Here is a 24,137-nt window from a genome sequence, read left to right on the forward strand (position 1 = left end):
TGGTTAATCCTCCAGAGATCCTCCAGGAATTTTGCTACCCGCCACCCACCTGAGGGATCAGAGCATGGGAAGGTCTGTTGGCTTTGGGCGGGATCTTATGATTTCGGGATGAGTGAGGCCATAAAATCCCACCCAGGATCTATGATGGGAGAAACTGTAAGAATGGGAGGGAGGACACCTGTGATTGGAGAGGTGGAGTAATGAACATGGGGGAGATAGGGAAACTGAAGCCAAAACAAAACCTTGAACATGTTCTGTTTCTTTATAATGAAATTATTGTAAAGTCAGCATCCCAGCCAGGTTAGGTGGCTGTTAGATTTTGAGACCAATAATAAGCCCAACTATATACCTCTCACAGAACTTATACAACTCTGCCCATTTGAAGAGGCCTAGAAGTAATTCCATTTCACCACAAATAATTAAAAATGCTGTAATTTTTTGGCCCATCATGCTGCAGTGAATGTAACTTTGCACTAAAATGTACACATGATCATCATTACAAAAAAGTTTTAGACCTTTTTGTCTTTGACCATCTCAGCCTCCTCCAAAATGTCCCCAACATCACAGAACCCAGCTTTCAACCAATTCGATTCACTCCATAAGATATCAAGAAGTGGCTGAAGGTACTAGATGCTATGGGCCTTGACATTCTGACAATAGTACTAAAGAACTGAGCTTCAGACAGTAGCAGATCAGAGGCTGGGAATCCTGCAGTGAATCGTTCACTTCCTGGATTCCCAAGGCCTGTTCATAATCTACGAGGCACAAGTCAGGTGTGTGATGGAATACTGTCCACTTCTCTGGATGAGTCCAGCTCCGACAACATTCAAGAAGCTTGACACTATCCACTAATTGACACCTCTTCCACAAACATTCACTCCCTCCATAATTAATGAACAGTGGCAGCAGTGTGTACCATCAGCAAGATGTACTGTGGACTTATCAACACCAGAGGGACTGCGGTGGTTCAAGAAGGCCGCTTACCATCATCACCTCAAAGACAATTAGGGATGGGCAATAAATGCTGACCGTAGCCAGTGATGCACACATCCCGTAAAAATGAATTTTAAAAACCTCTCATCCCTGTGGATTAATGTGTTAAATTTTTGCATCCTTGATGTCTGGTCCCCAGAATTCTTCCTTGACATAGATAACCTGGAATATTTACTAGAAGAATGACTGATATTGTATACTTAAATCCCGAAATCTCTGAAGTTTTGTCTTTTTTTACTAGGATTGCAGATAGGCCCCTCAGCAGTGAAAGTGTTCATGGCAGTAGTGACTGTAATTATGACAAATACTGGTGCTGATGGGAATTGATGCTGCAACAAAGAAGATATGCCTACATTGATGAAAAATATTCTACTAGATTCTGCCTCTATACTCGGGGTCAGCATTTCATGAGTATTGCCTGCATGGTTACTATAACAATTGTAACTTTAAAAAAAGGCATTGGAATGGTAAGAAATCTAGTTGTTTATTCTAGGAATAATCTGATCCTTCCCGGTTAATCAGAATATCTTCAGGAGTGAAAATGTGGTAACAAACCCAATAGTAATAAACCCAATGAAACAGGAAGAGAGCCTCTGGTAACGAGAAGATTCTTTCAGACCAAATTCATACAATGTGTCACTAGAAGCTACTTCCCCAAAGTGATTTTTTGTTGAATTGGATTTAGCCAAACTATAGCTTGATTACTAATTTAAAACTAGTATATATTTTCTTTCTAGTCCATTAACAAATCCTCAAATGTAAGGTTTTATATTTCTGTAAATATCAGTAAATTAGCAGAAACAGTCAGTCGATGAAGTTATTAGTCGCAGCTATGGTATAATAACCAAATGTTATATTTGGATTATTTTCTTACTGTGCCTCATAAGGCAATATAATTAAAATGTTAAATTTAGTGTTCAAGTTTAATCTATTATCTCAATTTATTAAAATAAAAATATATCAATATTTGCTTCATTCAAAACCTGAATAGTTTGGATTTTTAACTGTCTAATTTTTAGGTTTGGAGCCCTGATATTACAATGCATGATCTATATTACATGTAATGTCAAATTATAAATTCTGCTCTGTATTAAATAAAATTAAAACTTTCTGCAAACTGGAAAGAGTTTACTTAATGATTTTTTAAAATTAAATACTTTTAGAAATAGTCATTTGGGTGGAGGAAAATGTCACATCAGTGTAAAAGGCCACTGTATATGGCACCCAGAGATTCCTCTGAGCCCTGTTTATCAGGGCTTCTCTGCAGCCCTATTCAGTAACCAGGGCTTCACTTCCCTGTACTGACTCTTCTGAATCTGATCTGCTGTTCACTAACTTTTGAACTGCTCTGGAGACCTATCAAAACACTCCAATTGAATTAAAACATTCTTAACTTTGAACTATTTCACAGTTCCTTTGCTGTTGCTGAATCGAAGTCCTGAAATTTCCTTTCCAACAGCACTGTGGTTGGCCCATGATTCACTGTCACAAAGTATTTTTAGACTTTTTGTCTTTGATCATCTCGGCCTCCTCCAAATGTCCCCAACATCACAGATCCCAGCTTTCAACCAATTCAATTCGGGACTAGATGCTATGGGTCTTGATATTCTAGCAATAGCACTAAAAAATTGTGCTTCAGAATAGTAGCAGATCAGAAGCTGGGAATCCTGTGGCGAGTGGTTCACCTGAATCCCCAAGGCCTGTTCATCACCTACAAGGACAAGTCATATACGTGATGGAATACTGTCCACTTCTCTGGATAAGAACAGCTCCAACAACAACAACATGCCGGGAGAGATCAGTAAAAGATGTGTTGGGCAGCATGATCCCAAACTGCCAGTTCGAAGGAAGAGAGCATGCTGGGAGAGATCAGAGAAGCTGTCATTGTGATTGGCCCTGCACCAGATGAACTGAGGCAGTTCATCAAGATTGTTCACCTTAGTGTCAGGGGGACTAGCTAGGGTAAACACATGGGGTAGGGCCTGGGTGGGATTGTGATCAGAGTAGACTTGATGGGCCAAATGGGCTCCTTCTGCACTTAGAAATTGTCTGATTCTAACTCTCCCAACACAGTACCGGACAGGCGTGCACGCATCTGTGCTGATGCTGACTGCTGAGAATTGGTGTGCCGTACCTGCACCCCCTGATGTCTCGGTAGAGGTGGAGGTGTATGCCTGCTGACTGGCTCGTATGGACTGCTCATCTGAGAAATGGAAACAAAGGGTAAGATTAGTCATGTCACACAGGTTGTCATCTCAGTTGTTGCTGGTCATCATGAACATTTAGCTTCTCTGTGCCAGCTGCATAAGGTTCTGATGGAACAGAGCCTCAGTCATCACCAACCTGAATGTCAGATTCTTCACATCAGCTGGCTTTACCTTCTTCAGAGATGCCAGCCTCTCCATGACCTACCAACCTTCCCCTTCATTCATCCTTCAGTCGCTCCCAGCTCATGGCTTGTGAGGATAGTCAGGTTTGACATCACCCCACCACTCTCCAGCACATAATCATTCTTGACTGGCTTCATTTCTCAAGGGTGGTACAGTGGCACAATGGTTAGCATTGTTGCATCATAGCGCCAGGGACCTGGGTCTGATTCTGGCTTGGGTTACTGTGTGAAGTTTCCGCATTCTCTCCGTGTCTGCGTGGGTTTTCTCCGGGTGCTTCAGTTTCCTCGCACAGTCCAAAGATGTGTGGTTAGGTAGATTGGCCATGCTAAATTGTCCATTAGTGTCAGGGAAACTAGCTAGGGTAGATGCTTGGGATTATGGGGATACGGTGGGATTGTAGTTGGTGCAGACTTGATAGGTTGAATGGCCTGCACTGCAGGATTCTATGATTCTAAATTGGTGTAGACCTCCAATGAGTACTTGGAACTTCGGCTTGAATGCCATACCACACTCCTCCCAATTCAAACCATCCCCAAGAGGTTTGAAAACGTTACCCTCCATCCACCACCCCGCACCCCCCCCCCCCCCCCCCCCACCCCCGATCCCCCCCCCGGACATCTGAACCTTTGATGGACCAAAGAATTCATCTCTCCAGCCTTAGGAACAGGCACATTTGTGATTTGAAACTGCACGACACCCACACACTTGATCATAACCATAGGTAGCCATCCTCCTCAGTGCTCATGTTCCAAGTGTAGAACATCATTGAACCTTTTTTGTCACTGAATCCAAGTTCTCCAGACAAGATCATTGCCACTGACCTTTGCTGCCACCTCAGGCAAGCCTCCTCCATTCCTCGTTCCTCTTGGCTGTGTCTTCCTCCACCAGGGCTCAGAAGCAGTCATGCAGGGAATGGGGTACTTGCTGGTCACCCAAACTCACCTCCCATCTGCTGTGGCCTCCTACCGCTGCCATAACTTTCAGAGGTATTCTTCTGTGGCCTGTTTTTAAAATGTTGGCTCTACACATGTTATCTTGCTGAGTTTCTCCATTTTCTGTTCTTGCTTCAATTAGATAAGTTCCAACCATGCGAGGGCAGCATTGTTTGAGTAGTTATTCTACAGCAAATTGTGGTGCAATGTATTTATAAGCCTGATTGGGGAGCCTCTGAGCAATGCATCAATGAAGATTTAAAATTGAATAGAGTCATTGTTGCAGCTTTGGACCTAGCTATTCAGGCATTTCCAGTTAATCCATTTACTTCTGCTGTACGTCAGCTGAAACCAATCCAGTGTCTGCTCCGTCATGGTTGGTGTACTGCTGGGAATAGAAAAAAGAGAGGCGAATGGCGCTAAGTCATAATACTCATTTGGAGAGTTGGTGCAGACACACTGGGCCAAATGGCCTCCTGTGCCATAATAATTATTTTAAATTCTGAAAATAACCTGTGGATAAGAGAACATTGCTCATGCAATATGTGATGCGTACAAAGTACAAAACACAGGTAGACGAAAGGGTGAACCAGTAATGTGTGACAAGGTTGAAAATAGATTTGTGAATAAGAAGGTTGGATGGAGGAGACCAAATTCAATTATAATTGAGCCAACACAAAAGAACTTTGAAAACTAATAGAAGATCATACATTTTTTGGTAATCAAGATTACCAAGCTTTGTAATTATGAAAGATATCGATTGATAAAACCTGGTTGTGATTCTGCTGCTGGGGGGCTGAAAACATTAAGGATGATGCTATCCAGAATCATTGTAGTGGGACATTGCGTTGCATTTAAATAACAACTAGCCCTTTTATTTCTACTTGGCTAAATCAAAAGTTGTCAGTCAACTCATCAACAAAATTTGACAACCTGCTCAACAATAAAAGACAAATATTCCAAGTATTTTGTTAAAATTTTCTGAAACTTTATTTTTTTATCTACAACTGGCTGTGCCATTTTGCCACAATCTTAATTCCTACATATATATTAGGAGCTTAAACAGAAGACAGCAACAGGACAAAATATTAATTGTATAAACTCTTACCCTATGACAGAATTTAGGGCAGATTTTGGCAGAAATTGGATAGGGGAGAGATTTAATGGAGTGTCCAATTGTGAGTGAAGCTATTTATCTCCCCCTAATGCACACAGATTGCTTTGCAGTCACTTATTCAGATACATATTGCATTTACCCATTAAAATGCTGTCAGATTTTTTTACCATGTTTCGATGTTGCACATTGCTGGCATGGACTTACACTGGTAAGGACTTGAACTCATTCCCAAAATATTTGAAAGTCAATAAACAATATCTGAAGTGTCGGCAATACCCAATTAGCGCATTGCATGGCCTCACAGACAACCGAGAGATAGATGAAGATAATGATTTATTTTTGATGAGTCTCAGTTGAGATAAATGATGGCCAGGACGCTGAGGGAACTTCTCTGCTCTTTTCCCAATAACACCCTGAGATCTTTTACATTCATCTGAACAGACCTGACAACACATCAGAAAAACAACAGCTCTGGCAGTGAAACACTCCCTCAGTATGTGGAGTGTCAGCCTAGATTTATGCCATACTTTTTTACATTAGGGCCTCAACTCACTTACGACTCAACAGCAAGGCTGCTAGCACTGAGTGAAACTGAAAGTTCAAGCAGTAGCAAATTAAGTGTAAGGATTTTCTATTTCTCAAACTACTGGTGACTGAGACATTTCACTTTGAAATGGTGCAAACAAAATACATTTAACATTGAAAGATGCAAATTCATTCGCAATGTTGAATTTGTTTAATAAGAGACATGACACTGATACAGAGTACAAAGTTGACAAAAGCAAAAATCACATATACATAAAGGGTTCCATCCAGTACTCAATATTTGCATCTTCAAAAAAGGTACTAAAGTCATATTATTGGCATAGTGTTGACTGGCACTTGGAGGGATGGAAATTGTATTTAACATCCCGGTCTTTCAATTTATCAGGTGAAGTACAAGCTGAAATATGCCACTCTGTTCCTGTGTTTCCGAAATTCCTTGTCACTGGCAAGCTAAAAATAAAACAATTGTTTAAGTGTGTATTTTTAAAAAGTGCTTGTTTTCTTTCACCGCTTCTGAGAGCTCCAATTTAGGTATTAGACATTGCTGGTACCTTGCCAAAATGGTCATTGTTGTTGAGTTTAGACTGCATTAGCAAATTACTTGACTATGGGCATGTAACAGCTGAGCCTACTCCTTATCTGGCATCCATGCACACAATTTTCTAATAGGACAGTGATCATGAAAGGAAACCCCTGTTTTTTTCTTTTCCTTGACCAGGTTGTGAAGACCTGTCTAAGCATCACTTTGATATTCTAGATGTTGTTAAAAAAAGGGTATTATGAATTCCTTACCAGTATTATGAAAAGCATTCATAGAATCCCAAAGTGCAGAAGGAAGCCATTTGGCCCATCAAGTCTGCACCGACCACAATCCCACCCTGGCGTAATTCTGGAACCTCACATATTTACCCTGATAATCCCCCTGATGCTAAGGACAATTTAGCATGGCTAATCAACCTAACTTGCACATCTTTGGACTGTGGGAGGAAACCGGAGCACCTGGAGGAAACCCACACAGACAGGGAAGGAATGTGCAAACTCCACACAGACAGTGACCCGAGGCCAGAACTGAACCCGGGTCCCTGCCGCCTGAGGCAACAGTGCTATCCACTGTGCCACCATGCCAAATGCATTAAGGTAGACAAGCCCCAAGGACCTGATGGGATCTATCCTAGAGTACTGGAGTAGGTGAGGGAGGAAATTGCCAGGGCCTTGTATGAAATCTTTGTATCCGCTTTAGTTACAGGATAGGTCCCAGGGGACAGTAGAATAGCGAATGTTGTTCCTTTGTTTCAGAAGGGCAACAGGGATAATTTGGGAAATTACAGGCCAGTGAGTCTCACATCAGTATTAGGCAGATTACTGGAGAAGATTCTTAGGGACAGGATTTACTCACATTTGGGAAGATATGAACTTATTAGCAATAGGCGGCATGGCTTTGGACCGGGGGAGTTGTGTCTCACAACTTGACTGAGATTTTTGAGCAAATGACAAAGATGATTGATGAGGGCAGGATGGTAGATGTGGTCTATGTGGACTTTAGCAAAGCTTTTGACAAGGTCCCTCATGGCAGACTGATACAGAAGGTAAAGTTGCATGGGATCCACAGTGAGCTGGTAAATGGATATAGAACTGGTTTGGTCATAAGTGACAGAGTAGCAATGGAATGGTGTTTTGCTGACTCGAGCTCTGTGATCAGTGGTGATCTGCAGGGATCAGTGCTGAGACCCCTGTTGTTAGTAATATATAAAAATGATTTAGAGGAAACTGCAGGTGGTTTGATTAGTAAGTTTGCAGATGACACAAGAATTGAGGGAGCTGCAGATCGTGAGGAGGATTGCCAGAGGATATCGCAGGACATAGATAGGCTGGAAACTTAGGCAGAGAAATGGCAGAGGAAATCTAATCCAGACAAATACAAGGTGATTCATTTTGGAAGCTCTAATACAGGAGAGACGTATACAGCGAATGGCAGAAACCTTAGAAGTAAAACCTTTAGAAGCATTAACGTGCAGAGAATCTAGGTGTACAGGTCCAAAGTTCCCTGAAAGTGGCAACACAAGTGGATAAGGTGGTCAAGAAGACATATGGCATACTTGCCTTCATTGGTCAGTGCATAGGGAATAAAAATTAACAAGTCATGTTACAGCTATATAGAATTTTAGTTAGGCCACATTTGGAATATTGTGTACTGTTCTGGTTGCCACATTACCAGAATGATGTAGAGGCTTTGGGGAAGGTACCAAAACGATTTACCAGGAAGTTGCCTGGTTTGGAGGGTATTAGCTATGAGGAGAGATTGGACAAACTTAGCTGAGGGGCGACCTGATAGAAGTTTACAAAATTCCAGGGTAGAAATGTCAATTACTAGGGGGCATAGGTTTACGGTAAAAGAGAGAAAGTTTAATGGAGATGTGAGAGGCAAGTTTTTTACACAGAGGTAAGTGCATGGAATGTGCTGCCAGAGGAGATACTTAAATCAGATGCAATAGCAACGTTTAAGAGGCATCTTGACAGTTAGGTGAATAGGCAGGGAGTAAAGGGATATGGACTGCATAGAGGCAAAACGTCTTTAGTTTAGAAAGGCGTCATGTGTTGGCACAATCGGTGAGCCAAAGGGCCTGTTCTTGTGCCTTAAGGGTTCTGCCATTTACTCTAAACTTCCATCCTGTATTAGATCTTCAAAAATGCATCACCTCACATTTGTCCGGATTTAATTCCATCTGCCACTTCTCTGTTCTTTGCTCTTTGTTCAATGGTCAACCAACCTAACACAGGATCAAATTCAATTTCCTGATCTGCATGGCTCAGTAATGTTTTGCTGGTGTATCACTGGTGAAACTATCAGGAAAGTGTTGCACATTATCTCACGAGTATTACGCTTCTACTCTGAGTTACTGAAAAGTTACTAGCATTTTTAAATATTTCTTTGTTTTTTTTTAATTCACAAGGATACAATCAACTCTTTTGTTGTATTTGAACCACTAGTGACTCAGTTCAAAGGACATTCCTTTTGATGTGATAGGCATACCTCAATTCTCAATGTTCGCCTTTTTGGAGCAGGAACCAAATTCCAGTCTGGAGAACCAAACTTCATCGGCCATGTGACTTGCCTGTTGCTTTGATTATTAGGCTCATATGTACCAGGGCTACAAATACACAAAATTTTCCTTTTAGTCCTGGTTGCATAAATAAATCTAACATCAATTTAAAAAGGAACTACTAAATTCTGTGTATTGCAGTAAACCTGGAATTTTAAAAAAAAAGCTGCAGTTCAACCAAAACACAAGGCTAGTTTTTAAAAGTATAATTATTTTCATGTTTGCATTACCTTGTTTGGTTTGCATTTGGATTGTAGAGCTCTCAGTGTTTCCTGTTAAGTATGTCACAATGATGGGACCTGTGCACGAGTGATATTAATCTGTAATTTCATTGGCTGATCAAACATATATTGAACTGTTTAAAAAGGAGTTTTTGAAAATAAGATGACACTGATTTAAGATGGCTACCACAAGTCACCTGATGTCTGGTATTGAAAGTTAATTAGTTCTGGAAAGTTCCAATATGAATTACAATTCAGATATATCACAACATCTTCATGGAATTTTACACCTTGTGATGTAAAGAAGTACTTCAAAAGATGAACTGAAATTGTATTAGGTCTCACATTTGCATTCTTATATGGCTACCTTAAGTGAAGACAGAAAGCTTGTTAAGACGAAAGTCTCATGGAAAGGTCTACTTCCTATCTCTTCAAGCTGAATAATGGATATTCCAAAGTTAATGGCTGGGACTTTACAGAATAATCACCTCAGCCATGAAACAAAAGCCATGATCTATCCAGACACCAATTTAGAAAATACCTTTTCATATCATTATGGCAAGTGAGGTCATGTGATTGGAATAATCATTTTTGGAATGTATTTTAATACAGCACATAAGCTGCTAAGGCGTGGTCAGGGTGGGGGGGTAGGTGGGAACTATCAGGGGGACAGTAATAATATCAATTTAAGATTCTTTCTCTATTTGAGTTTAAAATTCAGCATAGAGATAGAGAATTTTTAACTGAAAGAACCACAGGTGCAAAAATCATTGATTTTGGAAAAGAGATTACATTTTAAAAAATAAATAATCTCTGGCAATTGCAGTTTTAGATGGGCTTCAACTCCTGAAATCTCAGGGCCAATGTGGAAAAAGAGCTCCCACAACCACAAATATTAGCAAAGGACTCATAAACAGTGAACTCTGAAATATTTTATTGTTCAGCAGTGAATTTAACTTTTATCAAAAAAACCTTCCCATTGTATAGCTTGTAATTTTGTGTGCTTGTGCGGGGAAGTGTATTGCGAAAGTCAGACACAATGTCTTTATCTGGGTGAGTTTTTAATGTAATAAGAATGAACCCCTTTTTATTTGAAACTCAAGAATTTATCTGGTTAAGCTCAATTAGGTAAATACATTCATCCTCACCAAATTCATACAAAAAGCCTGTTACAGTCAGACTTGGAGGGAATCATTTTTGCCCCTCCTCATTGGCCGTATCTGGTATTTTGTACTAACCACATGTGAAGGAGGTCATGTCTTGATCGGGTTTTTCGAGGAAGTGACGAAGATGATTGATGAGGGTAGGGCAGTGGATGTTGTCTACATGGACTACAGTAAGGCCTTTGACAAGGTCCCTCATGGCAGACTGGTGCAAAAAGTGATGTCACATGAGATCAGAGATGAGCTGGCAAGGTGGATATAAAACTGGCTTGGTCAAAGGAGACAGAGGGTAGCAGCGGAAGGGTGCGTTTCTGAATAGAGGGCTGTGACAAGTGGTGTTCCTCAGGGATCAGTGCTGGGACCTTTTCTGTTTGTAATATGTATGAATGATTTGGACGAAAATGTAACTGGATTGATTAGTAAGTTTGCGGACGACACAAAGGTTGGTGGATTTGCAGTTAGCGATGAGAACCATCAGAGGATATAGCAGGATTTAGATCAGTTGGAGACTTGGGTGGAGAGATGGCAGATGGAGTTTAATTTGGACAAATGCGAGGTAATGCATTTTGGAAAGTCTAATACAGATAGCAATAGACAGTAAGTGGCAGAACCCTTAAGAGTATTGATAGGCAAAGGGATCTGGGTGTTCAGGGACACAGGTCACTGAAAGTAAATGGCCCATGGGGAAATTCTGGTATTGGCAACTTGAAGAAGTGCATTACTTTGGGTTAAGATTCTATCTGGCAGCCTTGTCGCTAAGAGTAACAGAGCTCCTACCCCACATTTACCACCACCCACCAACCAAAACCCAACCAAACAATGTTCTGTAGGAGGATGTTATGGAGACAGTTCCCCTAATCTAAACAGGCAGGCGACGCAGATGAGGAATCAGCACTTCTCCAACAGGCGGTAAGAAAACTAAAGACCTGGTAGCAACCAGCTTGCTCAGTATTACCTCTCCATCAAATATCAACTAGGAAAGACTTGTTATCACAGAGAAAAAGCTTTTTTTAAGATTTACCCATAAACTTAGACAAGCTGACTGTGGCTAAAATGTAGATATAAATATCATATTTCTGTGGTAAATGGGAAGAATGATAAAGTAGACATACCCTGATACATAGAAGGAACCAGTAAGGTGAAAACAATAATTTGCATTTAGGCAGCACCTTAAACAAAGAAAAACGGCCAAGATATAGAAGGCATAATCAAACACTTGGATTCTGAACCAAAGACTAAGGTATTGGAAGGGGTAATCAGAAATGTGGCCATAGAGATAGGCTTTAAGCAGGAGGAAGCAGAGGGAGAGTGAGATGGTGAGGCAGATGTTTTAGGGAGAAAATTCTAGACCATGACAGAAGGCAAGTGTGAAGGAGTGAAGGTGAGGGGTGGTGTACAAGAGGTCAGAATCAGAGGAACAGAGGATTTGAGAGGCTATCAAGCTTGAGAAAATTATAGAGATGAGGGCTGGACTTTACAGACCCCGCTGTCATATTTCAAGCTGGTGATGGGGAGGGGAAAGGTGGGGGTGGGGGGAATGGCTGTTCATAAAATAAAGCATGTGGCTTTCCCATTGCCTTCCTGCACACCCCTGATCTGTTCCCTCAATTTATGGTAACCATTGTGCGGGCTGCTGAGGGGAAAAAGGAGGGGGTCTTCATTTGATGGGGAGATGGGGATTTCCTCAAAAATTCATATCTCTTTAACTATTTCCCACCCATACATACCTCATCCCACATCACCCTATCCCCAGTCTCTCCATCCAGGTTCCCCTCACTGCCTCACTTACCTTGAAGTCCGAACTTCATCACTTCGTCTTCGGGACTGTCTGTTGCACCAGCAATGGTCGTCACACATTGTTAGGAGTTCAAGAGCCGGTAACCAAGCTGGTAACCAGAGCCAGCAGCTCTCAAAGACTGGGAATTCCTCCCAGGCAGGGGTGGAAGCCTTACCCTGAACAATTGAGGCTGATTCCAGCATCAAGTGACTGTGGGGCAAGCCAGACTTTAGGTGGGCTGGCTGATGACTGATTTTTCAGTCAGGGAGGAGGGCACAGAGAATATGGCTCTCGTAAAATCCAATCCAGGGAGGGAAGAGGCAATGGAGGATATTTAAACTTGGGGATAAAACCTTTAAACGCCCTGAAGTGCCAGAAACCGATATAAGTCAGGAAGGACAGGGATGAAAGGTGAGCAGGACCTGGTGTGGTACCGTACACAAGTCGTAGAGTCTGCAATAAGCTAGGGTTTACAGAGAATGAAGAATTTGAGGGAGTTAATGACGTCACTGAATCTGGAGATGACAAAAGATTTGGAAAACATTTTAAGAATAGGAAAGCAGATGGGAAATGAAAAGATCAGTAGCTAATAAGCATCATTCTACCTTTTGATAATTTTACATACCCGGGAACCACTAATTTATTCAATGAAATCGGTCTAGCCCTTGGAGTTGTAGAACCAAATGGGGCACTTGATGGTTTGAAAATCTGTTCTTTTCCTAATTTTCTCTGATATAGTGCAGGACCAGGCGTTGTACTCACCTGTTGAGAGCAGGTTGGGAAAAAAAACAACAGAAATAAATTTGACAAAATGGCAGCACAGACAAATGAAGAGTAAAGGCAAGAAGAAGGTAGGAGAAGAACAAATAAAGATAAAGAGAATAAAATAACCACCAAGAAAGAGACAGAAGAAATGGTACAGAGAAAACCGTAACATGGGTAGAAGTGTAAAAACATTATAGGTGAAGAATGAATAAACATTGATTAGATAAGTTACAAGTAGTCGATGACTCAAAAATAGGTAGGACAGTAAGTTATGAAAAGAACATATAGAGACTACAAAAAGATATAGATAGGTTCAGTGAGTGGGCAAAGCTCTGGCAATTTGAATGTTTCTGGTCCATCAGTGCAGTGAGCCAGTGAGATTGCATGTGAAGCCAAAAATCCAGTTCCTAATGGACAACTTTTCTGGGTGCAAGGGCAACTTGATTAGGATCAATTTAATTTCAATCCCATTAGCGTGTCTAGGATGGCTTTTTCGACCCTCCCAGATACTTACTGCCTCACAGCCTGACCTCACGCATGCAAGAAGCATCACTGGTCTCCACCAATAGAAACCAGGCATGATGGCAATGCTGGGGGCATTGGGAGCCATTAAAGCCCCAGGGTGCTCAAGGGCATGGCCAGGCAGTGCCCATTGGGCAGAGCTAGCCTGGCACTGCCTACCTAGCAGTTTCCATCTGGCACCCTGGCACTACACATCTGTCACTCTGACACTGCCTACCTAGCATGCTGGCAGTGCCTGGATGGGCATCATAATGTGCCAGGACAGTGCTGGTGTGGGCTAAATGGGGGTGTGCCCTGTGGGTGGGCCCCATAAGTGTGGAGCCAGTGTGGGTGGAGCTATAACAGGGTGGGGGGATGCACAATGATGAGGGCTTATGTAGGGGAGGGGCTTAGCAAGGTGGGGATTATGCAAAGGTGGGGGGTTGCAGGTAAGGGGCTCTGGAAGGGTGATGGGGCTATGCAACAGGAACTCTGCAAGAGGTCAAAGGGCAGAGTTTTGCAAGGGAAGAGTGTAGGGACTCATGGGGAGGGTCCTGGGGCAGTCCTGATGCCCCATATACTGATGACCAATGTTGATGTGGGAGAGCACATGCCATTAGTTATGGGTTGGGGGGAACCCAATATCCATGGTGGCGGCATTGTGGAGGGGGATGGGGAGGTGCTGGGGAATGGAGGTCTCCCAGTTCACTGAGAGATCGGGCACCCTGTGCAATGGCACCAAAACACTCTGAAGCCAGTTTCCCCAGCGACCTTAAGCTCTCTCCCCGCCGCTCATCCCTCCCCCCCACTCCCCTTCTCCCCCACCCCTCCCTTACTGATGCAAATCCCCCTGCTGTCAAACAGAGCATGAGAAAATTGCAGTGCTAAAAACAAGTGTGGAACATACCTGCTTACAGACGTTATGGACAGAATTTTCAGTCTGCGCTCGCCCCAAAACTATAAAATCCACCCGAGGTTAACAGACGTTTGCATGGTCCACCTCCTCCTGCCTGCTATAATTCCCATGGTGGGAAAAATCCCCCCCATGACTTTCTTTTGGTTAACTTCCACCCAAATTGTCCATTTTGGCAAGAAGAATAAAAAAGGCATATTATTTAAAAAGTGAAAGGTTGCAGAGCTCTGAGAGGCAAAGGGATCTGGGTGTTCTCGTGCATGAATCATAAAAGATTAGTATACAGGTACAGCAAGTAATTAGGGAATTGGATACAAAAGTAGGGTAATTAAGCTTCAGTTAAACAGAGAATTGGTGAGACACATCTGGAGTACTGTGTATTGGTATTGGTCTCCTTACTTTAGAAAGAATATAAATGCTTTGGAGTAATTTAGAGGAAGTTTATTCAACTAATACCTGGAATGGGTTGGTTATATTATGAGGAAAAATTGGATAGGCCAGGCTTGTATCCTGTGGAGTTTAGAAAAGTAATAGGCGACTTGATTGAAACCTTTAACATCCTGAGAGGTCTTGAGAAGGTGGATGTGGAAAGGATTTTCCCCTTGTGAATGAACCTAGAACTGAGGTTCACTAATCAAAAATAAGGGGTCGCCCATTGGAGACAGGGATAAAGAGAATTTTCTTCTCTCAGAGGGTTGTAAGTCTTTGGAACTCTCTTTCTCAAAAGTCAACGAAAGCAAATATTTTATAGAGCTGGATCTATTCGTGATATGCAAGGGGGTGAAAGGTTATTGAGGGTAGGCAAGAATGTAGAGTTGAAGTTACTGTCAGATCAGCCATAAGCTTATTTAATGGGGGAGCAGGCTTGAGGGGCTGAGTGGCCTACTACTGCTCCTTGTTCATATGGACATGTGTAAGGATGCACCAAAAAAGATATTGATCAGGTAAGTGGCATGGTGGCACAGTGGTTGGCACTGCTGCCTCATAGCTCCAGAGATCCAGGTTCAATCCCAGCTTTGGGTAACTTCTGTGTGGAGTTTGCATGTTCTCCCTGTGTCTGCATGGGTTTTCTCCAGGTGCTCTGGTTTTCTCCCACAGTCCAAAGATGTGCGGTTAGATGGATTGGCTATGGTTGAACTTCCCCTTAGTGACTCAAGATATGTATATTAGATGGTAAACATGTAAAATTATGCAGAAGGGAGGGAGAGGAGGCCTCAGTAAGATGCTCTGTCAGACAGTCAGTATAGACACAATGGGCCGAATGGCCTCTTCTGCACTGTAGAGATTCTATGAGTGCAAATAGTGTTTTCTCTTTAATGATATTTTTATGTACAGTACTGAAACATTGCAAATTATTTTTTAAAATAAGTTTCAACATAGTAGTCAACAATTAAGGTGGTCAGTTCAAATAAATAACTAGCCAGCAACAAAGTGATCTGAGTGATGTAGGAGAGTGAAGGAAAATTGGCGTAAAAGTACAACCTGCCATAGAGTGGCAGGACACAGGATGAGAAATAGCCTTTGTAGCAGTTTTCTGACCTCAGAAAGGTGCAAATGAGATCAAAGGAGACAATCAATGGCTAAACCACTCCAACACACAGCATCAGCCTCAATAGCAGGATGGGCAGAATGTAAACCATAAAAACGTTTTTAAGCGATGATCCACTATCATTGCATGAGTGACAGGTGGCTTCAAATTTTCTTTGGTTGAATGTTAGGGTTGAATATTGTCACCCTCTAGCCAACCATCTTCCACCCTTATAAAGGTTTGTTTATAAAGACTATATAACGGCCAATAAAATAGACATTACAAAAATTATGAGGAAATCTCTCTTTATTTGAATTTGCTCTGCGTGTTTTCTGGGTGGAGACTGAGGATTACAACTCCCAGCTTGCCCAGGGCTCTGACACAAACGCAGAGCATGGCAGGGAGCTACGTCATTCTATACTCAGTTTTCAGGATTCAATCTGTAGCACACTTGGAGAGGGAGTAAAGAAGTGACATGGAATGTGGGGAATGGCGCAGAAAGTTGATCATTTTGGGGCACAAAAACAAGTCCACATGACAACTTAAGTCCGGGCTGGAGAAACCATAGGAGGGCAGCAGCTTGATTCTCAGAGCAGCTGTGGGATGAACACATGGCTGAAGGGTAGTAGTTAATTACACCACAGGGAGCTGAGACTCAGAGAAGCCTAGGAGCAATGGCTTTTGTTAAACTGGTGCAGCCGTGGAGTAGTGTCAGCTCACTGAAGATGAAGGATCAACAGCTCAATGAGAACCAAAGAAATACCCATTCAAGGATGCAGCCTTGTAAATCTGGCAGGATGCAGTCATATAAGAAGAGATTGAGCAAATAGGAAGCATACAGTTATTAGGACAGGCTAAATGCTGCTGTTGAAGAAAAATCAGACACTAAATCCTCAAAAGAGACGAGCTGAAATCTAATGAGAAAATTAGTGGTAGAAGGACTTCAAACTTGCAATGATCACTTAAATCTGGGTGGGTTGCTGACTTGGTTGTGACTGCCATTTGGTGCACAGTTTGTGGTTTGTGTTTGACTACAGTTTGCCTGTTAATGCATGTTTACCTCGTGTTAATTCTTGACGTTAGATCTAAGATAAATAGTATTGACTGTTTGCTTTGTTGACCCTTGTATAATAAAAATTATTCTGTTTGTGTGAAACAATGGAATCCTGTGGCAGTTTTCTTGTAGTAAACACCTGGGATTTCAAATTTCATTTATTTTCACAAAGTTTACTGGTTCTTAACCAGATTGTACCATATACACATTTATTATTTTTACTCCTAATTCATAGCTTACCTCAGGTACAAATCGATTTGCTGTCCTTGCTCCTAGCACATATCCTATTTTACTCTCTGGTTTCCGTTCTAGATTATCAATCAAACTGTCTTTCTGCAAAACAAAATGCTCTGTCTGAGGCCAGAACTCTCCATTCACCTGAAGAAGAGGGAATCCCCTCGAAAGCTAGTGAGTTTACTATCAAATAAATTGGTTGGACTAAAACCTGGTGTTGTCAGACTTTTTACTGTGTTAACAAAATATAACTCAGAGACCAACTGAAGTGAATAGTATACTCAGATGCGGTAGCATAATAATTGTTACTGGATTAATACACCAGAAGACGCCTGGATTAATAATCTGAAAAGGAGAGTTTAAATCACATCACGGGAATTTAAAGTCAGTGACTTAAATAAATCTGGAATAAAAAACTCATAACTGGTAATAGTGACCAAGGAACTACCAGGTTGTTGGAAACACCTAAATGGTTCACTAATGTTCTTTATGGAAAATAATCTGCTAACCTTATCCAACCTGCCCAATTTGTGACTCTAGACCCATTGCAATGTAGTTGACTTTGAACTGTCTTCTGAAATGTCCTAGTAAGCCACTCATTTGCCACTACTAACTCCGCCAAGGTAATTAGTAATGGGCGGACTTTGCCAGCAATTGTCATATTGATGAACAAACAAACAAAACAATAGGATATGGTAATATGACAATGACTTGGATTCCAAACTTAGTGCAGTTGTTGGCATATTTAATAATATAAAATGTTTTATTAATTCCAAATTTGTTCATGCCTTGGCAAGTACTGAAGAGTCAAAGGCCTTTACAGTAATCTTCAAAGATTTGTCCATCATCTTCAAAGACTAGCATATTCTTCAACATATTAATAAGCAGTAATTTTGAAATTCATAGATTATGGGGATGGAATTTCCTCTGGTCACTCTGTGTAATAATGCTGAAAATAAGTTGCAAGAATTATTTGTGTTGATATCTCCAATTAACAGATTGATATGGTGTTTATGCTTTTGTCTTGTAAAAGCAGACAAGAGGAATATTCAAGTATTTTCAATATTTCTGTACAAAGCACCAAAGGAAGTTAATGCATAAGTGCTCACAACTTCATTTATTTTCTCAAAAAATTAGTTTTGTGAAACTTTGCTCTTTGCGCATGTGCTTTCAATATGTTGCACCCGGCGTTGTATATGTACCAAATGATTAAGGGCTGAGTTGTGGGTTTTAGGTTAGGGATTTAACTTAACATGAAAATGTCACATTACCCACTATAATCTGCTTCAATCGTTAACCAAGTCTTCTCCGGCCCCCTACCAGCTTACCTTATATATTAAAGAAGCATCACCTTTTATTCTAGCTAAAAGCATTCCATATGCCTGGCAGAAAAGAGGGTACTTTGACTATTATCATTAAACCCATTTCTCCATTTTCCAGCAGTTGTATGTATAGAATGCTAACATTTAAATTTACGATAATTCTCCCAATTACATTTATTCTCTCAATGTATCACAACTGATGAAATAAAATAATAGCTTCATACATACAAGATAAGTGTCATAGTGTCCAGGTCCACAATTTGGTGTTCCTCTTATTGGGGGAAATTCATTTCCATGTCTGTCTGGGGGCCAGTGAAGTGGAAACATCTTTCGATCGGGTACATCTGTTGGTAAATGCTTCTTTTTCACTAATAAAATTCAAGAGAAGACATGATCCAATAGACTCTAGTGTAACAGTTCAGAAACAGCAATTACTTCCAGTTACCAGTTCACACCAATGAAATGAAAGTTCTGAATTATTTTAGCATCTTCTCTTCATATTAACAATGAATTACTGGTATTTATATAGCATTTATGTAGCACCTTCACAACCCCAGAATATCCCAAAGTATCTTACAGCCCTTGAAGTACTTCTACCGTTTAATAGAGGAAACATTTATGCAGAAACAAACTGTATAGGAATACTGACCCGGTGATTTTTTTTGATACTCATTGATGGATAAATTTGTCCAGGACATCAGTGCTATATCCCCTGCTCCTCTTTGAATGGGATATTTTACCTGGGAGAGTAGTTTCATGCCTCATGCAAAGGGCATGACTTCCAGTTCTCCCTTGGTGCCAAACTGGAGCATTGACCTGGATTATTGTGTTCTGGTCTCTGGATCCTGAATCCACCGCCTTCTGACTCAGATGTGACAGTGCTACCAAGTGAACCAAAACTTAAGCATAATATTGTCAATCTACCATAATTTTTTCACATGTTTATAGATGGGCTAGTCCATAGAATCATAGAAAAGATACAGCACAGGAGGAGGCAATTTGGCCCATTTTGTCCATGTCAGCCCGAGGATACCCAGGTGCCCTTTCTAATCCCACCTTCTTGCACCTGGCCCATAGCTCTGAAGTTTACAGAACTAAGGTGCAGATCCAGATACTTTTTTATGAGTTAATGGTCTCTGCTTCCACCACCAACTTGGGCAGTGAATTCCAAACACGCACTACCCTTTCCATAAAAAAGTTCTCCTTCATGTCCCCTCTACCCCTTCTGCCACTTACCTTGAAGCTATGTCCACTGGTTTTTAGATTCTCCACCTAGGGAAATGGTTCTTGCTGAGGGCACAGGGGCCCACAGCACAAAAGACAAACTGTCTTTGGAACTAATTTTACAGCCAGACACAGAGCGGCCAGAGAACAGTTTGTTGATGTCAGACTGAGACAGGAGTGATGTGTTTCCATGGTTTAGAATGAGGCAAATGGTTGAAGTGGAGAGTAGGAAGCATTTCATTTCACGATTTTACCTGACCAGATGTTTGATGCCAATATTAGGTATCCAAAACTAACACTCAGCTTGAGCATTTGAAAATTCAGGGATTTTTTAAAATTAAAATTACCATCAAGAAATTAGTTAGCTGTCTGTATCCTATCCCACAATGCTCACTCATCGCCCCTATCTCCACTAACCTACTTAGACTGCTAGACCCTTCGGCACTATACTGAAAGTTCTCATCCTGGTAGGAACAAGGAGAAGGTCATTCAGCCCCTCCAGCTTGTCTTGCAATTCAGTCAGAGGTTGATCTGCATGCTACAGAATAGTAGTGTGAGGTCAAGGAAAAGTAATGCAATGCCAAAGACTGGCTGGGTACTGCTTTAGTTCAAAAGAAGTGGGACAACATTTTACCACCTGCATGATTTTTGTGAATAATTCTTTGAGAAAACCACAAGATTTTTAATAGACTCTAAAGGCATGAATGAAGAGCTTGTCGTATGAGGAATGGTTCAGGACTCTGGATCTGTAATCATTGGAGTTTAAAAGGATGAGGGGGAATCTTATTGAAACTGACAGGATACTGCAAGGCCTGGATAGAGTGGATGTGGAGAGGATGTTTCCACTAGTCAGAAGAAACTAGAACTAGAGGGCACAACCTCAGGCTAAAGGGACAATCCTTTAAGTAAGGAATTTCTTCAGCCAGAGAGTGGTGAATCTGTGGAACTCTTTGCTGCATAAGGCTGTGGAGGCCAAGTCATTGAGTGTCTTTAAGACAGAGATAGGTTCTTGATTAATAAAAGGATCAGGGGTTATGGGGAAAAGGCAGGAGAATGGGGATGAGAAAAATATCAGCCATGATTGAAGGGTGGAGCAGACTCGATGGGCCGAGTGGCTTAATTCTGCTCCCATGTCTTATGGTCTTATGGCATACAGTTTAATTATAAAATTCAATTGTTATTATTATAAAATTCAATTATTAATTTTCTTTAGTTTTCATTCTAATTATCTTCCTGTACCTGGTGGTTTACTAAGGCAGACTTTTATCTGTTTCCTGAGCTAGAAATTTCCAGAACTGGTCACTAGTCTGTCGCCAGGATGTTATTGCTTGAGGGGCACCACTCAACACCAAGTGTGGCTGACCAGGTGTCTCTCTCAATCTTAACATCAGCCAATTGCATGTTTGGAAGGATTTGCAGGTTGATATTCTGACAATGGGTCATCCTGACTCGAAACATTAGCTTTATTCCCTCTCCATATTTGCTGCTAGACCTGCTGAGATTTTCCAGCATTTTCTGTTTTTGTTACAGATGTCAGCATCCGCAGTAACTTGCCTTTATGTCATGATAGTCAACCTGTTGGACTACATTATGAACGCACCCTCTTTGCCATCAAGTCCAGGGGTAGGACTCGAACCCGGAGCTTCTGATTCAAAGGCTCAGACATGACCCATTGCACCACAAGACCTCCTCTTCTTTAGTTTAGAAAAGGTTAATGTTTTGAACAGTTATATTGATATATAAAGGTAATGCATTTTATTTTATTAAGAGCCATATTGTAGTGGCATATTAGCACTGCTGCCTCACAGCGAAAGAGACTCAGGTTTGATTCCCAGCTTGGGTCACAGTCTGTGTGGAGTTTGCACATTCTCCCCATGTCTGTGTAGGTTTCCTTCAGGTGCTCCAGTTTTCTCCCACAGTCCAAAGATGTGCAAGTTAGGTGAATTGGCTATGATAAATTCTCCCTCAGCGTACCTGAACAGATGCCGGAGTGTGGCGACTAAGGGATTTTCACAGTAACTTCATTGCATTGTTAATGTAAGCCTATTTGTGACTAATAAATAAATAACTTTATTGTATTGCTATATTATTCATAAAGATCTAGGAAGTAAATGTTAAGACATGTCCAAGTTGCCACATTTATTGCTCCATTGTAGTCAGGCTGACGTGACAATGTATCAATCCTCCAGCCGCAAAGAGAGCTGCAAGAAATGCACAGCATTTTGAATCTAAAAAGTGTGATTATTTTGAATTGATGGGAATCAGAACATTGATTGGTTCCTGGGATGAAGGGAGATTGAGCAGTTTAGGACTACATTCTCTAGTATTTAGAAGAATGAGGGAAGATCTAATTGAGGTATACACAATGCTAAAGGCAATTGACAGGGTAGATGTAGAGTAGATGTTTCCCCTTGTTGGACATTCTAGAATGAGAGTTTTAGGCAAAGGGGTGGCAGATTTAAAACAGAAGTGAGGGATTACTTCACATAAAGGGTCATGAATCTGTGGAATTCTCTAACCCAGAGTGGAGGGGACAGCAGAACACTAAACAAATTTAAGGTAGAGATAGGTAGATTTTTAATTAGTAGTGAAGAGTTATGGGGAGTGGGTAAAAAGGAGATGAGGCTAAGATAGAATCTTAGATTGTATTGCATGGTGGAGCAGGTTTGAGGGGTTGAATTGCCTACTGCTGCTCCTAGTTCAATATTGCCCGAAAGAATGGCGAAAGCTGACTCAATGATAACTTTCAAAGGGGAATTGAATATGTGCTTCCAAATTATATTTTTTTTAATGGCGAAAGAGCGATACTAATCCATTAGCTGTTTCATAGGCCTAGGACGGATTCGATGGGCCACTGGCTTCTGTCCTCAGAAGATTCCATCTGTGATATTGCTTAACAAACCCCATCAGCGCAAAATCCAGCACTCCCAAAATTATAAGTAAAGAATCGATTCATTTGAATCGACCCTGGATGATTAAATTCCAGTCAACACTTATCAGGAAACTATAGGTTTCCCAGCTCCTCAATGTCCCGCAGACATGTCGCTGCAAACCTTTCACCAAATTAAATCTTTATTGTACCGAAACTCTGCACCGACACTCACTGCTGCTCCTACTATCTGCCATGCTGTCCCCCTGTCTCTGCAGCAGCCGCGGATGTATCAATTTGAGCAACTCACCTGTCCATAGCGGCACCATGCCCAGAGTTGTTACCTTCCGTTGCTAGGGTTACCCAGTGTTCACATGTAACCGCCAGCAGCGCGCATGCGCACCGGATTTCCAGCCCAACCTGTTCCAACAATGAGAGCGTGAATGCTGTCCTTTCTCTTCCCATTTCTCTCTTTCTCCTCCCTCTCTCCTCCCAGTTCTTTCTCCTCCAACAATGAGAGCATGAATTCTCTCCCTCGCTCTCCTCTCTCCTCCCATTTCTCTCTTTCTCCTTCTTCTCTCCTCCCAGTTCTTTCTCCTCCAACAATGAAAGCATGAATGCTCTCCTCTCCCCTCCCATTTCTTTCTCCTCCCCTCCCATTCCTCTCCTTCAGTCCTCCCTCTCCCTCCCACTCGTCCCTCTCCCACGCCTCCCTCTCTCTCCCATGCCTCCCTCTCCCTCCCACCTGCCCCTCTTTCCTCCCACTCACTTCCCTGCTCCTCTCCCCACTTCCATCCCACTCCCCTCCCCTCTTCTCTCCCACTCCCCTCTTCCCTCCCACATCTCTTTCCTCTTCCCTCCAACTTCACCACCACTTTATTAATCCCTTATAAACAGCATGACAGTCAAAAACATGGTGTGAAAGACAAAGCAGCAGAAGGGAAACTGTTAATGCACGTTCCACTTGCTTAGACATTTATAATTGCATTACAAAATGAAATAGCACAAATGAGGCCATTCAGTTCATCATGCCTGTGCCAGCTCTTTAAAAAATCTACTCAAATAATCCCACTACCCATGTAATGGTGATGGATAAATTCTGTACATGGAAGGAATTTTGGATTAAAGCACAGAGTGAGTCACACTGATGTATTAAGAACAGCAAATAAAAACAAGACGTGCAGGAAGAGCTTCTATTTTTACATGTGGATAGTTTGGAGGGATGTCAGAGGTTGCAGCATGACATAGATAGGATGCAAGGCTGGGCGGAGAAGTGGCAGGTGGACTTCAACCTGGATAAATGTGTAGTGGTCTATTTTGGCAGGTCAAATGGGATGAAGGAGTATAATATAAAGGGTAAGACTTTTAGCAGTGTAGAGGATCAGAAGGACCTTGGGGTCTGGGTCCATAGGACTCTTAAATTGGCCTCGCAGGTAGAGGATGTGGTTAAGAAGGCGTATGGTGTACTGGCCTTCATCAATCGAGGG

At 41.7% G+C, this 24,137-nt stretch overlaps 2 protein-coding genes across 4 annotated transcripts in view; one reads left to right on the plus strand and one right to left on the minus strand.

Moving 5' to 3' along the window:
* Positions 1 to 1,320, plus strand: part of LOC145356759 (chitinase-3-like protein 1) — a 51,909-nt gene extending 50,589 nt beyond the window's left edge. The window contains exon 11 of the mRNA XM_080209626.1: positions 1,235 to 1,320. Within this exon, the coding sequence (XP_080065752.1) occupies positions 1,235 to 1,320 (86 nt within the window). The remainder of the gene's footprint in view (positions 1 to 1,234) is intronic.
* A 4,008-nt stretch (positions 1,321 to 5,328) lies between these two features.
* Positions 5,329 to 23,017, minus strand: LOC145356952 (ciliary microtubule-associated protein 3-like). Of its 3 annotated transcripts, XM_080209965.1 has the most exons (6): positions 22,961 to 23,017; positions 18,786 to 18,925; positions 17,242 to 17,334; positions 12,866 to 13,002; positions 9,010 to 9,127; positions 5,329 to 6,428 (listed from the first exon to the last, which is right to left on the minus strand). In XM_080209965.1, the coding sequence occupies exons 1-6, from the start codon at positions 22,977 to 22,979 to the stop codon at positions 6,360 to 6,362; spliced, it is 576 nt and encodes a 191-aa protein (XP_080066091.1). In that variant the 5' UTR covers positions 22,980 to 23,017; the 3' UTR covers positions 5,329 to 6,359. The 3 variants fall into 3 exon arrangements, with proteins under 3 accessions (XP_080066091.1, XP_080066093.1, XP_080066092.1); XM_080209967.1 differs by lacking the exon at positions 17,242 to 17,334; XM_080209966.1 differs by lacking the exon at positions 9,010 to 9,127.
* Between the last annotated feature and the right edge of the window lie 1,120 nt (positions 23,018 to 24,137).

Source organism: Carcharhinus amblyrhynchos, chromosome 22 (assembly GCF_965287045.1).
Source record: "Carcharhinus amblyrhynchos chromosome 22, sCarAmb.v2.hapA, whole genome shotgun sequence".
NCBI classification, from domain to species: domain Eukaryota; kingdom Metazoa; phylum Chordata; class Chondrichthyes; order Carcharhiniformes; family Carcharhinidae; genus Carcharhinus; species Carcharhinus amblyrhynchos.

Bases quoted from the DNA above. Each gene is read 5' to 3' on its own strand.
- LOC145356952 (XM_080209965.1), bottom strand. The intron at 17,335-18,785 runs GTATGTATGAAG...TTTGTTTTGCAG, and splicing joins GACACTATGACACTTATCTT to AAAGACAGTTTGATTGATAA. The intron at 9,128-12,865 runs GTATGTAAAATT...GTGTATTTGTAG, and splicing joins AATAAATTAGTGGTTCCCGG to CCCTGGTACATATGAGCCTA.